The 16943-nt window shown below is 40.7% G+C and overlaps 1 protein-coding gene across 2 annotated transcripts in view; it reads right to left on the reverse strand.

Annotated features, from left to right (window-relative positions):
• PTGFR (prostaglandin F receptor) overlaps nucleotides 1–8788 on the reverse strand; it is a 62855-nt gene extending 54067 nt beyond the window's left edge. Inside the window, exons 1-2 of one of the 2 annotated variants that reach the window (XM_070367806.1) lie at nucleotides 8290–8788; nucleotides 6041–6908 (exon numbers count right to left, since the gene is read on the reverse strand). In XM_070367806.1, coding sequence (XP_070223907.1) covers nucleotides 6041–6838 — 798 coding nt within the window. In that variant the 5' untranslated portion in view covers nucleotides 6839–6908; nucleotides 8290–8788. The remainder of the gene's footprint in view (nucleotides 1–6040; nucleotides 6909–8289) is intronic. The other variant, XM_070367805.1, reaches the window with a different exon arrangement.
• Between the last annotated feature and the right edge of the window lie 8155 nt (nucleotides 8789–16943).

Consider the following 16943-nt stretch of genomic DNA (forward strand, 5'->3'; position numbering starts at 1 on the left):
AGCAAATAGCTCTTAAATGCCAAGAACCATTGAGACTAACAGAGGAAACTGACACATAAACGATGTAACAAGATAGAATCAATCCCAGTTTATCTATGAACTTCTTCCAGGTTGCTGATGAAATTCCTAAATCCTAGCACCAGACTCAAATTGTCGAATGTTCAGGATTCTCTAGGATGCCAATTCTAATACTCCTGGGAAACCTCTGAACACACTTTCACCTCTCGGATCTCTCTAATCCAAATCCCAATCCACAGTTTTGAAGTATTCCCAAGGCCGACCAATCAAGTCCTAACCCCATCAGCAGACTGAGTCCAAAGTGGAAATGAGAACCACTACCCACTGAGCCCTCGTTTACATTAAATTCATTTAGAAAATACTTATTGGGCCCAACTCTGTGCCAGCCATTGGTCTTAGAATTGAGGACACAGCAATAAACAAGGTTCCTTCCTTTAAGGAGGTTATATGCTAGAGGCAGAAGCCAAACAACCACCAAATAAGCAGATAAGTGTATCCCATGTTATCTGATACTGCTAAATGCTATGAAAGAAAATAAAGCAGAGGAATGGAATAGAGAAGAGAAGGGTCACTTTCTAAGACAGCCTGGTTAGACAACATGATATTTAAGAGAGGAGTCAGGGAAGAGCCACATGGATGTCAGGAGGAGAGTACCCCAGGCAAGAGAACACCAAGGCTTCAGGCTCAGGATGTGTTCCCAAATCTCTGAGAACTGCTCCTCTGCCAGCTCCCGTCACTGACCTCACACCACATACTTCATGTCCACCCAAACACAAGAGCAGCCTGAATACCCATCATAGAAACTATATTTAACTATCTCTAAAATGTGCCTTATTTTCTGGATATGAATTTTGAGTTGCATGTGTCTGAGTTGTTCAAGAATTTCATAAAAGTGGGGTTTCCCTGGTGGTCCAGCAGTTAAGAATCCACCTGCCAGCACAGGGGATGTGGGTTAGATCCCTGGTCCTGGAAGATTCCACATGCTGAGAGGCAACTAAGCCTGTGAGCCACAAGTACTGAGCCTGCGCTCTGGAGCCCATGCTCTGCAACAAGAGAAGCCACAGCAACGGGAAGCCCAGACACTGCAGCTAGAGAGTACTTCCTGCCCACCACCACTAGAGAAAGCTTCATGTAACAACAAAGACCTAGTGCGGTCAAAAACAATAATAAATAATTTTTAAAAGAATTTCATAAAAGTAGAACCCAAGTATTATCAGTCCTTTCTCCAAACATCATCATTATAGCTTCCACATTCTTAAACCAGGGAGCACTCCCACTTCACAAGGGAAAGCAGCTAAAACAATTATCAACAATATCACCTCTAAACTAGTAGCAATGCAAGAATAGTCAAAAAGATCTGACATAAAGCCATAAAACAATCCAGTTTGTTTTTAATTTTAAAATGAAACTCATTCAAAGTCCTTTATTTGGTACAGTGAGATCCAATGATGGATTGGTTAATTATTTTTTTTAGTTTGGGAAATAATTCAAAGAGCTACACATTATGTATGCATATATTTACACACTTCCACATTTTCATTTGAAATATGTAAATATACATCCACTCACCATCCTTTTGGTATAGAGCCAGGTGGACAGGACACATACACAGGTTGTCATTACACAGTTTTTACACATGATAATGAGGGCCAGCCTCTCAAAGAAAGCAATCTTTACTAATAGTCAAAATGTTCTATTCTGTTGTTTTGTTCCACCATTTGCCACTGGCCCTGTAAGATCTGGTCTTTATGACGCCAATACCTTTAGCAATTCAGTAGAATTCAATTAACCATTCAGTTATTTGATTTATATCTGACAAACATCTTAGTGACCAAATGTTTAACTACATGACTAGAAATACTAGCAGAAGAGTAAAAACCTTAGAAAAATTAAAGTCAAACTCTATGTATGAAAGAAAACACATTTCTTGGGTAAACTCGCCTATATAAGTTATCATTCTGCTCTTCATATACTTCCCAATTCAAAATGATCCTTCCAGTAAAAGACTGCTAAAGTTGAACTGTGTCATAACTCGACAGTTGCTGACTTACGGAACAGATTAAAAATTACCATTTGGTTTCAATATCTGCTTAATTAACTTACCTACAGAACTCAGAACCCACATTCTGGTAAATCATTTCCCATCTCTTGACATTCATACTACTTAAGTTACAGTCAACCAGTCAACAAGTATTTATTGCTCTGCCAAACTAGTGAAATAAATATAGGAATAATAATAAGTTCTTTTTAGGATTACATAGTCTAGAAATGGAATGTTAAAAAGACTCACTACCTGAATAAAGACAAAAGTAAAGATATTAAGGAAATGTTACTTAGAAGTGCTGTTAAGTGTCTTCTTTTTCCACATCACTCTAGAAACATCAGAAAAGTATTTTCAAGGTTTATTTATTAGGAAAAAGTGGTTCACCTAAGATGCATGCAAGACAATTTTATAATGGCCATTTGACTCTCAAAGCTTTTTGTATTAACTTGTTGCTAAATGGAATTGTAGGTCAGTCAGTACCTATTTCATTTCCCTGTATTTTTCAATTGGGATTGTAATTAAATGAATTAACAATGTTTAAAACTATAAAATTCAGATATTGAAAATTTTTCCGACACTAACAAGTTATACTTTAAGTTAGTATTATGACTATGTTTCTAAGTAACAATTCCTGAAAATAAACATATACAGACACACACATACACATACATTCCTCTTTTTGTGGGGAAAAAAATAGGGGATTTTTAGGGCAGTGAAACTATTCTGTATGATACTGTGATGGTGGATACATATCAATATACATTTGTTAAAACCCACACACTGTACAGCACAAGGAGAACCCTGATATAAACTACAGACTTTAGTCAATTATAATGTACTCATACTGGCTCATCAATTGTAACAAATGAACTACATCAACGCAAGATGTTTATAATAAGGATTACTGAGTGTGAATGGATGGAAACATGAGGAGGTATGTGAATTCTGTGCTTTCTACTCATTTTTCTGTAAACCTACAACTACTCAAGAAAAATAAAATCTATCAAAAGAGATTTCTAACAAATATCATGATCTTCTTACCTTTGTATTAAACTCAATCATCAAAATTAATAAAGTATCCCCTTTTTCATCAGCCACAAGTTTTAAAAGTTTTAGAAATTATGCCAAAACTATTGATAAGTTTTGATGCAGTAAATCCTGCCAATCCCAGACATCAACACCTGCATTACTCACTTCCTCCTTTCAGTTTATGCATGCACCTGTACCCTTATTCCAGTTTGAGGCTTGAAAAAGGACAGTGAACACAGGTCAAAGACTGTCTGCAGATGTTCATTCAAATGACAAATTCAACATTTCATCCTTATCAGGATGAGAGAAGGCACAGTGTAGAGTAGGACATTGACCTGGAAGATGTCACAATTATAGTGCATCTGTGGGAATTTAGAAGCTCAGTTTCAGAGATATGTTTTGAACATTTAGAAGTTTCTAACATGTAGGGAGCAGAATGATGGCTCAGTCATTAACACCTATGCAGTTTCTCCTGGGCATTCAGAGGATAAAGGAAAAATGGTTCAATAGGGAAATCAGTGTTGGGTATTATTTTGGCATTTCCAAGCCTGGATTTTTCACTCAGGTTCCATTTAGAACTGTCGGAGGGCCTTAACAAAGCAAGTAAGGCACTTGTTATAAGTCACAAGTTACAAATCCTTTAGCCAGAACTTGCCATGAAGACCCAAGACTTCACAAGAGAAAGAAACTAGGAATGCAAAGAATGCTTGAAACAATTTAAAACATCAATTCAGCCTGGGGTATCTGTGGTAGACTTACTACCCATCTGATGCAGAAACAATTTTCCACACTAAAAAGCAGTTTAGAAGTATTGATGCATTGGGGTCATAAGTGTAGCAATAATTCACAGTTAAATAGAACACAGACCTCAGAAAACATTTCATAAAAATAAAATTATATTTCCACTAGGATATATATGCAAGATATTAACTAAATTGTAATATCTATTTTAGCAGTAAAGAAAACCAAAACTTCAGGAAAAGAAATTAGAGAAAAACATAAATTCAAAATATTCCTGGTGAGGATGAAACTTTGTTACCTTCTATTGCCTGACAGTAGTTAACCTAAAACTCCTATTTTTTCAAAGTCAAAAGCCAAAACTAAGTAGAATTTTAAAGGTGACTTGAAAAAAAAAAGCAAAAACCAAAACACCAGTGATTAGCCCAGTTATCCAAGGTTACCTGTGTCTCATTAAGTTCACTACTTCATGGTTTTCAGGCTTTCTCCAGAGCTTCATTTTTACATTCTCTTTAAATATTTTCAGCTACCTCTTTTCTCCCTTGCTTAGCATTCCCTTTCCAACCCTCAAATTAGTCATTTTTACTCAGACTTATTTTTTATTTCAAAAAGCTACTCTATTTCAAAGTTTAAAAGAAAAGGAGAATTATTCTAAGGGAATTCCCTTTGTCAAGTAGCATAAATTAAACTCTCCAAGAATGAACACTGAAGTGATTCCAAGTGTTGACAAACTTTTCTCAGCTATTCACATTCAAACAACTAAACTATGAGCTCAGATGAGACCCCGAGTTGGGTTCACCTAACGCCTCCTAAATTGACAATAAGGAAGCTTCAACATGTTGACTTGCCATTGACAGATGTAGTCTATCCTCTGCTAGATTGGGCACCTTAGACTAATTCCAGAATACTGTGTAAAAAAATACTTAAATGATACAATTTCAGTAGCTAAATGCAAATTGTAAGGAAATAAGAGGTATAGAAATAAAGAAATATTTTAAAAGCAAGAAATCCTTTTGCAGAATAAAATTGACTACTAGAGGATCTATCTGCAGCAGCAACTCTCAAGACTTCTGTTCACCAGGACCATCAGGATTGTTTATTAAAGCTCTACTGGCAACAGTTCTTAGACAATGAACCCACAGGGGCATGGAAGAACTGCATTAAAACAAACAAGAATAAGCACTTGCACATCACTATGCAAGGTATGACCATGACCTCTGTGTTATGGCTACCTCTGTCTTAACTTTTTTGCCTTACCTCTACCTGAGTATCACCTGTATTACTACCTTTGAATACCAATCTGTTTCTCCCTTGGCAAATGGAAAAAGGAATGGAAATAATCTTCACTGCCATCAGTAGCCACATACACAAGGATGTTTTCTCTTTCCTTGTATGTTATCACCTTTTCTATCAAAAATTGTTGGCCAAAGTTATGGCCATACTTATCAATCACAAGTATTTTTTGTCTTCTATTTAGAAAGTCATATAAATGATTTATATTTGTTGCTAATTCTTTAAGCTTAGCCTTCATTTCCAAATAAAAATACCAAGATGTTAAATATAGCCGCTGGAAAAAGAGGAAATGAAATGATAAGAGAAGATTCCTTGGCTCTCATATCCCTCCCTGCATTACTATCATCCTGGGTTAATGAACTAGAGATTTCTTTACCTGATCTACCCATTCCTTACCTGATCTACCCATTGAGATCACCTGCACTATCCAACTATCTCAACTCATCACTTCCCTTTGCAAACTGAGACCTGATCATTGTGTGTTGAGAAGCCAATCTATAAATTACAAGCCCATGTGATTTTCTATCAAGACTTACTGGAGTCCATTCCAATATTGTTTTATAGTCATTTTTTCACATTTTAGAAACTAATCATATTCAGTATATTAAGACTGTCATTTCTGCAAAAATTACTTTATACCACACTGCAATATTTAACACTATGGTTAGAATTGTTTACTGAGATATTTCTTTTATTTCCAGGCTTGTGGGAAAATAACCATCTGTGTCATAGTTAGCTTAATTCTAAGCCAGAGCTGAGAACTAAAGTAAGTTCCGAACAGGAGTAAATTCCAGCACTCAAAAGATGAAACAGCATTGCCCATCAAGACTAACATCTTTGAAAAAGACAACAAACCTTGTATTGAACATGGATTAACTGAAAAAGGCAAAAAAAAATGTCAAAACCATAGATCCTTACCAGAAAAGGACTCCAACAAATGCAGGAAACACACATTATACCCAGAAGCTGGATGACCATTTCAAAGTGATGAGACCTGCCTTGTCTGTGCTGCTGACTTCTAAATTTAACTTTCAAAAGTGAAATTCCTGTGATGGCATTGCAAACAAATGAAATACCCAGGGCTAGGAGCCCCAGAAAAGCAAAAAGTAAAAGATAAAACCTATCTTCCCAGTCTTTGATTTCATCTGTTTTGTAGAAACACCAGGTCCTTGAAGCTTGAATTTTATAGTCACGATGCCCGAGGATGGGCAGCAAAGCTACAAAAACAGCAAAAAAGCACACCCCACTCAACATCATTTTAACATGCTTGGTTGTAATTTTTGTAGAGTGAAATATTGGTTTGGTGACTCCAATGCATCGCTCAATGGCCATCAAACTGCCTAGAAAAAGTGGGCACAGACCAGAGAACACCATGCAGATACCAAAAATACTGCAAAGGATATTTGACTTGTCAAAGTAGATCCAGTCTTTATCAGAAGCATACACAAAGACTGCTATAGTTCCATTGATGAGGTGCCCAAAGAAATCTGTGATTACTAGAGCACTAGCCAAAAGCAAAAACGATGACTTATACTTCTGTCTAAATCTCTGGTATGCCTTCATGAGAATAGCAATGGCAAGGCTGTTCGATAAGATTCCCACTGTCATGAAGATTATTGAAAAAGATATTGAAAGGTCTTCTTCCAGTTGGCAAGTTGTATTTGAAAGGAGCTCAGATTCAGGAGACACTGGCTGTATAGAACTGTTCGTGGACATTGTTATGGAGATAAGAGCTGGCCACTCAAGTCATCTCCTTCTCAAGAGTTTAGGCTTGCAGTCCAGAGATCTGTAGCATAAAGACAGAGAAATCATGAGCTCTGGAAAACTGCTCATCTGGCACCCCAGCACCCTATGGTGGGAATCATATTTATCCAGCCTATCAGGAGCCAGATTGCATCATGCTGTGAACAGCACATATCTGCCTGGGGTTCCACATCTCATTTTCAAGGTAAAGAAGCTACCAGAACTGAGACCTTTTGGTTAACTTCTGTGTCTACTCTGCCAATGAGCACCTCCTAAATCTCCTCCTGACACTTCACTGACACCCTAAAACTTCAGATTTACCAAGTCACTTAACAAGACTAGATTTAAACCCAAATGAGTTTTTAAAAGTATGATAGTCTATTCTAATAACTAAGTGACCTTCTAAACTTTTTGCTTTTTCCTCTGATGAACTTTGCCCCAAACGTGTAGATTATTCCTTTGGGAGCTATGTCTGTTTGTCACGCAGACAAAAATCATCTTCCCCAAATTTTGGAAGGGTGCAGGGTGGAGCCGCAAGCGCACTGACGCTGCATGGGCTTCTCTGAATAAGTTCTGAATTCGAGCTAAAACTATGTGATTTAGCTCAAATAACAGCAAACCACACACATCAATGACCCATGGAAGGTTACCACCTGTGCAGAAATGCAGGTGGGTGACAGCAAGGGAGACGGACCACCCTCACTGTGGGTAGTTCTGCCTAGATGCTGCTGATCTTAAGCTACAGGTTCAGGGCAGCAATATCCAAGGCGAATTATTCATTTGTAGCTCTTTCCCTAAGGCTTCCTTGGTAGCTCAGACGGTAAAGAGTCTGCCTGCAGTGCAGGAGATCCGGGTTTGAACCCTGGGTTAGGAAGATCCCCTGGAGAAGGATATGGCAATCCATTCCAGTGTTCTTGCCTGGAAAATCACATGGACGGAGGAGCCTGGCGGGCAACACCCCACAGGGTCGCAGAGTTGGACACGACTGACACACAGCTCTTTCCCTGGTGAGCTGAGGCCTGAGTCACAGACCCTCTATGCCCACCACCGCCGCCACCCCGCCCCGAGCTCTTTCGGCCGGCGCTTCCCCAACAGCTTTCCCGGAGGCTAGGAATTCCGAAGCCAGCCTTTCCTGGGACCGGCCCAAGAAGGGCCGCCCCGGTCTGCCCGCAGGGCGGCCGCCTCCTCCGAGTCTTACTCACAGCGCTACTTTCGCCCGCTGCTACCCCGACGCCCCCGGGCCTCTGCTTGCAACATCCTTCCCAAACCTCTTAACTGGCTGAAACTTTCTGCGATTGCTCAAACGCCAGAGGGCCGGTCTCCCTCCCACCCCGGGGGCGCCAAAGACCTGAGCTGATCCGGATGTGGGAGTCGAAGGGTCCCGGGCAGGGAAACGAGGGGCGAAAAAGGATCTTTTCCTTTACCCGTTTCCCTCCTCTTAGACCCGTTCTCCCGGGTCCCAGCCGCGCACCTCAGAATCCGGACGGGTCGGTCTTTCCTCTGAGGCTGTATCCCCAGCTGGGGGCATCTGTTCCAAACTTGTTGGCCAGCGCAGGCTCAGGTGCCCTCGGGTGCAGCTGCCTGCTGCCGCCCCGGGCGTCCGAGAGTGGGGTGGCTAAACCTCAGTAGGCTTGAGCATCCGGAGACCAACGCGCGGGAATCTAGCCGCTAGAGGGGTGGTGACCTTGGCATCCCCGGCTGCGGGCAGGGCTCTAGGCGGAGCAGAAGGGCGCGCCAGCCCGTGGGCCATCCCGCGCCCTGCTCTGCTTCGCCGCCGCAGCCGATGCCTCCTGAGCGCAGCGCTGCGCCCTCGCCACGGCTCCGGCCCGGACTCGCTCTCGCCGCGCGTCCTTCCGCGCGCTCGCGCAGCGCGGAACCTGCCTGGTGCGCTCGGCGGGCTGGATCCTTTAGCACCTAGCAGCGCTCGCCGCCTGGGCGGGGAGGAGGGCGCGGTTGACCTCCGCCCCTTCCTCTCCGCCCCTTTTGCCTTGAGCCTGACCGGGAGAAACTTCAGCACCGTGCTCAGATGCTACAGCCCCCCTCCTCAGCATCACTACGGCCTTCTTAGCTGCCCGAGCAATTAGGGAAAAGTTTGTTTTAAACTCATTCTCCAGCTAAAGGCGCCATCTCTACGGCTGTAAAATAACAATCAGGAGAGCCGAGGAAAGCGCGCAGACAGCAGTCGTGACAGCGTGTTGGAACTGTCAGATTGTAGTTTGCCGACAGTTCATCCCAAATCCATCTTAAAAAGATAAAACCAGGTACAAAGAAAGAGATGGTGCATTTGAGATGGTGGGCTTAGGGGCCGATATCCCCAAGAAGTGAAAAACATTCGGGCCACGTGTTGTCAATGGGAAGTCGCTGCCTTAGGATTCTGTCACTTACAGGACTGGACTGTTTCTAGCTTTCTAAAGAAGGTGAGAAGGGAAAGGGTGAGGCGTATTCTCGAAGGACGAATGCAGATAAAGCAATAACATTTTAATGATTTTAAAAGCTCAATGGTGAGAGAATTTCTAGTGGTGTATTTACTCAAAGAAACGCTAATAAATTTGGCTGAAATAGTTTTATAATCAAGAAATATCCACTATTTCATTAAGAATTGTACTTCGAGTCATTTTAATATTGTAACCGCTTTTTGCTTATATTGTTTCGATCCTAACCTATTAACTCTCATTTTCATAGCTTATGGAAATGTATTACTGACTTTTGCTTTTTTTGTCAGTAAAATATTGCCACAACTTACGTGAAAAACCAATGCCTCATGGAAATAAACCCTCTTTTCTCTGTTCTAAAATCAGAAGAGGTCTCTAAACTCCTGGAAATTAAAAAGGATCATAAAATGCTACAGTGAGATAAATAAATTAGCCATTAACTATAGAAAAGAATGATTGCAGTTTTTCTCTGTGGTAGACATAGATTTTTTTTAATGATATGATCATAACTTATAAAATAAACTATTACTCAGGTAGAGTCACTTGAAAATTCTGGTTAACCAAATATTCTAGTTAGTAGAGAAATAGTATATCTGAATGACCAGTGTCCAAAAAACAACTATGTAATAAACCACATGGAATATGTTAATCACACAGAGTACTATTCTATCCTTTAGTGATTAATATCACTTGATCACATTGGATACAATTATCTATTTCTTATGCCTCTCCCACTGAACTGCATATCTGCAAAGGTCTTAATTATCTCTCCATCCTCACCTAGGACTATCCTCCTGGTCACTTATTAACATTGCTTGAATTCATCAGTGGTACAAGCAACATTTCCAGGATTACACTTCAAGATCTTTAAAAGTCCCAATCTCTCACTGGCACATCTCACAAACAACAGCTACTTAATCTACTGGGTAAAAAAGAGAAAATTCTCATGAAAGCAATTTCAAGTCATAATGTTTATTATGTATATTCAAAACATTATTAATCTATTTTTCAAAGTGCTAGATAAATCCTATTATTTTTAAAGTATCTACTTTGGGGGAAAAAAGTGTCTACTTTGCATGTATTCTTGGAGTTCCATTTTTAGAATCCATTCCTTAATCAAGATACATTTCACCTGAATCTCAATAAAGGATTCTAAAGAACCTACATCTCTTCTCAAGATAGAATATATTAGTATCAGTAGAGAAGGTACTAACTAATATGGAAGAGTAAATAATTAACTAACTACTCTTAAAAGAAAAAAATACATATCTGGCCTTATTACACCCAAATCTGACCCCTATTCAAAGTCCCAATGGCAGCCTCTGACTTTATATAAAGAAGTACTTACATAAAGACTTTATATAAAGAAGTACTTATACAAAGAAGTACTAGTTAGTAGAGAAATAGTATATCTGAATGACCAGTGTCACTTCAGTCACTTCAGTCGTGTCCGACTCTTTGTGACTCTATGGACTATAGCCCACCAGGCTCCTTTGTGCATGGGATTCTCCAGGCAAGAATACTGGAGTAGGTTGCCCCGCCCTTCTCCAGGGCATCTTCCAGACCAAGGGATGGAACCCGTGTCTCCTGCGGCTCCTGCATGGCAGGCAGATTCTTTACTGCTGAGCCACCGGGGGAGCCCGAGTATAAGGAAGAAGAACTGGCAAATCAGCAGATAGAAACAAACAGATCAAAAATTAGTTGGTGGGTGGAGGGGGTGAGAGATGGTGGGGGGGGAGGTGAGAAGGGGGGTAGCTGATAAAATTCTTCTGAAAAACAGTAGTTGGTATCATTACTGCTGAGAAGCAGACACACATAAAACTCTTAACTTACACCTTCAGTCAACAAATTTCTTGAGCATCTACTTTGTGTCACACACTGTTTCTAAGAGGCAGAAATACAGCTGTGTGGACAAAGCATCCGAGCCCTTCCTCTAGTGTGGCTTTGAGGTAAAGGAGGGCGCTTACTTTTGTGGAGCCTATGTCTGAAACCTTGATGTGATTTGGTGGCTTCCCTTTAATGGTGCCAAAGCTGATGTCAGCCTGTCGACAGGAGATAACATGACAGGTGTGTGCTTGGCAATCACCTTCATTCAGGATTGGATGCTGAACACTGTGCTCAGAGAAGTGTGCACATTATAATTAAAGTCAGAGAAACCGGGACTCAATGACACTGAGGATGAAGTAAAAACTCCATAAAAATTAACAGGCGTGTTGAAGTTGATTTTTATAGTTTTAATAAAACTGTCTAGGAAAACTTTTCTGGAATTTACCATTGACATTCATGCTAGAAACTATGTCCCAGTGTGGCAGTAATTAAAATAATAACTTCTTTTTAAAAAAAAATTATTATGTAACTCTTTGAAACACCAAAAGTAACATATGTAATGCATTTGTAAGTCATGAATTATAAAATAAACACCCATGCACCTAGTATCTAATTTAAGGACTGTGTGGATTTCCTAGGGCTGCTGTTACAAAGTACTACAGACTGGGTGCTTAAAAAACAGGAACGTTATCTTGCAGTCTGGAGTTTAGGAATCCAAAATCAAGGTGCTGGCATGGTTAGTTCCTCCTAGGGGCTGTGAGGGAGAATCTGTTTCATATCCCTGGCATGGCTTCTGATGATTTGCTGGCAGTCTTTATCATTCCTGGCTTTTAGATGCATCACTCCAATCCCCGCTTTCATCTTCACATGCCATTCTCTCTCTTTGTCCTCACATGGTCATCTTCTTATAAGACCAGTCATATTGGATTGGGATCCACCCTACTCCAGTACGACCTGATCCTAATCGATTACATCTGCAACAACCCTACTTCCTACTACAGTCACATTCTAAGACACTGGAGGTTTGGATTTCAACATATTTTGGGGGGTGTGGGGGGAAAGAGTCATTCAATCCATTGCAAGGCTATACAAGAACATTACTAACATTGTTACATCTATCTTCATGTTTCTGTCTCCATTTCATTCTTCTGTATCCTACCCCCGGAGATAACAGAGATAACCACTATCCTGAATTGTATGTTTGTCATCATTCTCTTGCATTGTATTGTTTTATTACATAAATATGCATATGAACCAATGTATTATTTAATTTTCCTTGTCTTGTAACTTAACCTCCTGTAACTTGTTTTTTTAATACAAGATTTATAAGATTCACAGATATTGTTGTATGCGGTAGGAGTTATTCATTTACAAAATTCTGCAGTCACAAAAATTTGGATATCCAAATTTTTCAAATATCATCCTGTTAATGGTTATTAGGATTATTTCCAGTTTTATGTTCTTAGGAAATAATCTACTATGAATAATTTTGTATTTATCACTTTGTGTAGGAGTTTCTCTAGGACTTATACCTAGAGTGAAATCACTGGGTCACAGAGTTTGAGAATGTCCGACTTTCCAAGATAAGGCTGTGCCTAGGAGTTTTCCTTCATATTTGTGACAATACTTGGAATTGTCTATCTCTTTAATTATTACTAACCAGACAGTTGTAAAATAATATCACATTGGGGACCTAAATTATATTTCTCTTTGCATTCCTGTCTCTTTTTCTGTGAAATATCTGTTTATCTCTTTTGTCCAAATTTTCACTGGATTTGTTGTCTTTTTACTGCTGCTAAGTCGCTTCAGTCGTGTCCGACTCTGTGCAACCCCATAGACGGCAGCCCACCAGGCTCCCCCGTCCCCGGGATTCTCCAGGCAAGAACACTGGAGTGGGTTGCCATTTCCTTCTCCAATGCATGAAAGTGAAAAAATAAAGTGAAGTCGCTCAGTCGTGTCCGACTGCTAGCGACCCCATGGACTGCAGTCCACCAGGCCCCTCCGTCCATGGGATTTTCCAGGTAAGAGTACTGGAGTGGGTTGCCATTGCCTTTTCTGGGTCTTTTTACTAATTCTTTATGTGTTCTAGATACTAATTCTCTATCAGTTGCAGAGAAAACATCTTTTTCCAAATCACAGCTTGCCTCTTCATTTTCCTTACTCTCCTTTCTTTGCTGTCATTGTTTTATACAGTGCTTAATTTAATGTGATCAAATTTCAAGATCTTAAACCTCATCTTTTATGCTGTACTTTAGCATTTTTTCTGTCACATTTTAAAAGCCTTTCCAGAACCTGGATTATAAGATATTCTACTATATATTTTCAAAACATTTCAACATTTGTGCCTTCCACATTTAAGTCTTTAATCCTACAGATAATTATTTTTGAGTATTTGTGAAGTAGGAATCCAGGGAGTTCCTCAATACAGATAACCAATATTTGTGGTGCCATTGGTAAGTAACCTCACTATTATGGGTTGCACTGTGTCCTTTAAAATTCACATATTGAAGTCCTAACCCCCAACACCTCAAAAAGTGACCTTATTTCTAGATAAGGCCTTTACAGAGGTAACCAGGTTAAAATGAGGCCATCGGGATGAGTCCCATTCAATCTGAGTGGTGCCCTTATAAAAGAGGGAGATTCAGAGACAGAGACACATACAGAGAGAACCCCACGTGAACGTGAAGATGGCGCAGTTACAATACCTGCCATGGAAAGAGGCCCTGAACAGGGTCTTCCCTCTCAGCCCTCAGAACAAATCAATGCTGCCAACAGCTTCATCTTAGACTTCCAGCCTCCAGAGCTGTGAGACATTTCAGTTGTTTAAGTCACCCCATTTGTAATGGCAGCCCTAACAGATTTGTACATCCTCCCTTCCTCATGAATCTAACATTTATATCTCTCATAGACCAATATCCAATTCATGGGAAAATAATTATTCCTTGACAGACCTACCATACTCATTGGGTTCCACTGGACTCCGGTTCCCCTGGAAAGTACTATTTGGGGAGTGCTATTGTTACCCTTAGGATAAACTCTGAATTCTTTAAGGTGGTTTTCAAGACTTCTTAATCTATGTTCCTACTTCTGCCGTGAGGCTTAACTCTCCTTCCTCAGCCCTAAAACTCTTTGCCCCAGTCACACTGACATCCTCAGTTCCCACAACCTGTCCTTGGCCTTCTGCACCGTTATCTTTAGTAATCTTCCTTCAATCCCTCACACATTGCCTGATCCCTATTCAGACGCCAATGTTCAAAAATTAGTGTGATTTCTGTATATCATGCTAACTGCACGTTTATCATTGCCATTGCATGTCCAGCACTTTGCACATGCTGTGGAGGTGCTCAGGAAAGAATGAATGAATTAAGTGACATACTTCAGAAGTGGAAATCCAAGCATCAAGAAGTAAACTTGCCTGATTAGAGTGGCAAATACATGTGACAAAACCACATCTATCTGACCAAAAAACCCATACTCTCACCAACTCTTCATATTGCCCCTGGGTTTAATAAGACATAAAGTGCTGTCCTTTATGCACAGTTTGTTGCTACTAAGCCTACCACCAGAAGGGCAGATGCCTGTATTGTTTTTCTTTTGGTACAAGAAGTTTTGCAATAATCCATCTACATTCTTTCACAAGATCCAAGACCCACAGCGCCACTGTTCTAGCACTGATGCTTTTGTTAACGCTTCAAGACAGGCAAAATGGAAAATCTAGGAGGTGAAAAGAAGGAAAAAGTTGGAAGGAAGCAGAAGAGAAAGAGAATATGTACTGATTTTCTGCCCTTTGCCCAGCGCTGTGATGGGTTCTTTAAGTGTACACATCAATGCTACCAGGTGGTTATTCTATCCTCATTGCACAGAGGAGAGATGAGGAAACTGAAGCCTAGACAAAAATAAATTATTTGCCCAAGATCACACACATATGCTGAAAGTGAGGTGCAAACCAAACCATAAAATACTCAGCAATTTCTGCTTCGTTCAGGGATAGGGGGCCAATGCAGATCCTCTTAAATCTCCTATCCATCCCCACATCTCCCCGTTAGCCTGGACCCTGCTATCAGCTACTCCCACTGGAGCTCTGGGTGCCTATCACCATTCACTATTTATTCTACACATTTACTAGACTCAAAGTGAGCAACATGTTATGCTAACAAAGTTTGAAATGTAGGGATCAGGTAGCCTCTGTTTCTGCCCTCAAGGAGCTTAAAAATCTACACTAGCATGCTAGTTCTTGTTAATGACCCCCTGTTTTTTTCCCTCTTCTTTCCATTTCATCTTCATCCCTTTCTAGGATTCTATTAGCCCTCTTCACATTTTTCTTCCTGTCTTATCTGACTTCAATATTTCATATAGATAGCTAGGATCCAACTAAGAAGCAAATTTAATCCACCCAGTAACCTATTATTTTTAAGTGGCCCCTGAGCAGGTGAGACACAAGACATACAGTGTTTGACAAAAGTGAAGTGACAAGGACAAGTTTGCACCAGGGGAGAGAATGGACCAGACACAACATCACAGAAATTCCTGGAGGCACTGGGGATCACAGACAGGGGCCACAAAGGAAGACTGTTTTGCAAAGAAACTACCACCTTCACTTTTTTCTGCATGCTTGCATATGAAAAGATATAGAATTTACAGCTATTGAGGACTGATGGTGTCTCAATGCTAAACACTTTACATATATATTAAATTAACTTTTCCAAGAACTCTATTTAAAAAGGCAAAACCATGACCCTCACTTTGCACAGAGATAATTGAGGCACAGAAAGATTAAGGCGTTAAACTGCTTAACACAGAGAACGAATTCAGTACCAGGTCTGCTCAACTCCTTGATCCTAACTCCTGGCGCAACTGCCTCACTGGCAGCTAAGACACCCCTGCACGCTGTGGTTTGACAAGCAAGGTTTCCCAATATTGGCAGCTATCACAGAATGTTCTTTTGTGGCTAAGTGGTTATCAGGGGTCATCTTGATTCTTTATCTGCATTCAATACTTGTCTACAATTTTCTCATGGATTTTACTTCAGTGAAGTTTCAAAACACCCACATCCAAACCCAGAGCAAATCTGAAACCACCACAAAGATCATGAGACCATCCTTGCCAAAGTAAAGAAAATCCCCCTTTAAAAAAATATTAAAAATGAGTCCCTTGCTGGAAGAAGAAAATATTGATAGATTCACTATTCCCCCAACTTGGCACAAAGGAGAAATTGCCTTCTCTGAAAGATGGAGCCATCTCGGGGGTGTAAAAAATATATCCAAAAGCTGAACTCAAATAGGACTGCCTGCTTCAGCATGCAGCCAGTGCCATCTTGAAATTTCTCAATCATTTTAGCTTTGAATTGTGTATTTAAGTGAAGTCCAATCAGACAATAGAGCCTGCACCCCCAGCTGAGACCTCCAAATCTTGTACACATTCACCTCCCCGGGATGGGCCTCCCTGGGATGGGTTCTTGGCTACCCAGTCACCTATCCCAGACCTCAGCCAGCCTCCATCGACACCCTTACATGGTAACTGCTGCCATTCTTCACCGAGGAAGGGGCCTGGCCATGAGATTGGGTACGGTGGGCATAAGGGCCACTCTTCACCAAGGAAGAGGCCTGGCCATGAGCTTGGGTAGGGTAAGGATAAGGCATCTTGGGGCCAAGCATGGCTGCTGCACTCCCATGCCAGATGAGCTTATCTGGGCTGGGCAGGGCAGGCTTCTCCCTGCTTCATCCAGGTACTGAGCACATCTGGGCACAGAGGTTTAAGATCTTCACATGCTCAGTAGCTCAATCGTGTCCAACCCTTGTGATCCCATGGACTACAACCCA

The sequence above is a fragment of the Bos mutus genome, chromosome 3 (assembly GCF_027580195.1).
Source record: "Bos mutus isolate GX-2022 chromosome 3, NWIPB_WYAK_1.1, whole genome shotgun sequence".
Classification (NCBI taxonomy): Eukaryota; Metazoa; Chordata; class Mammalia; order Artiodactyla; family Bovidae; genus Bos; species Bos mutus.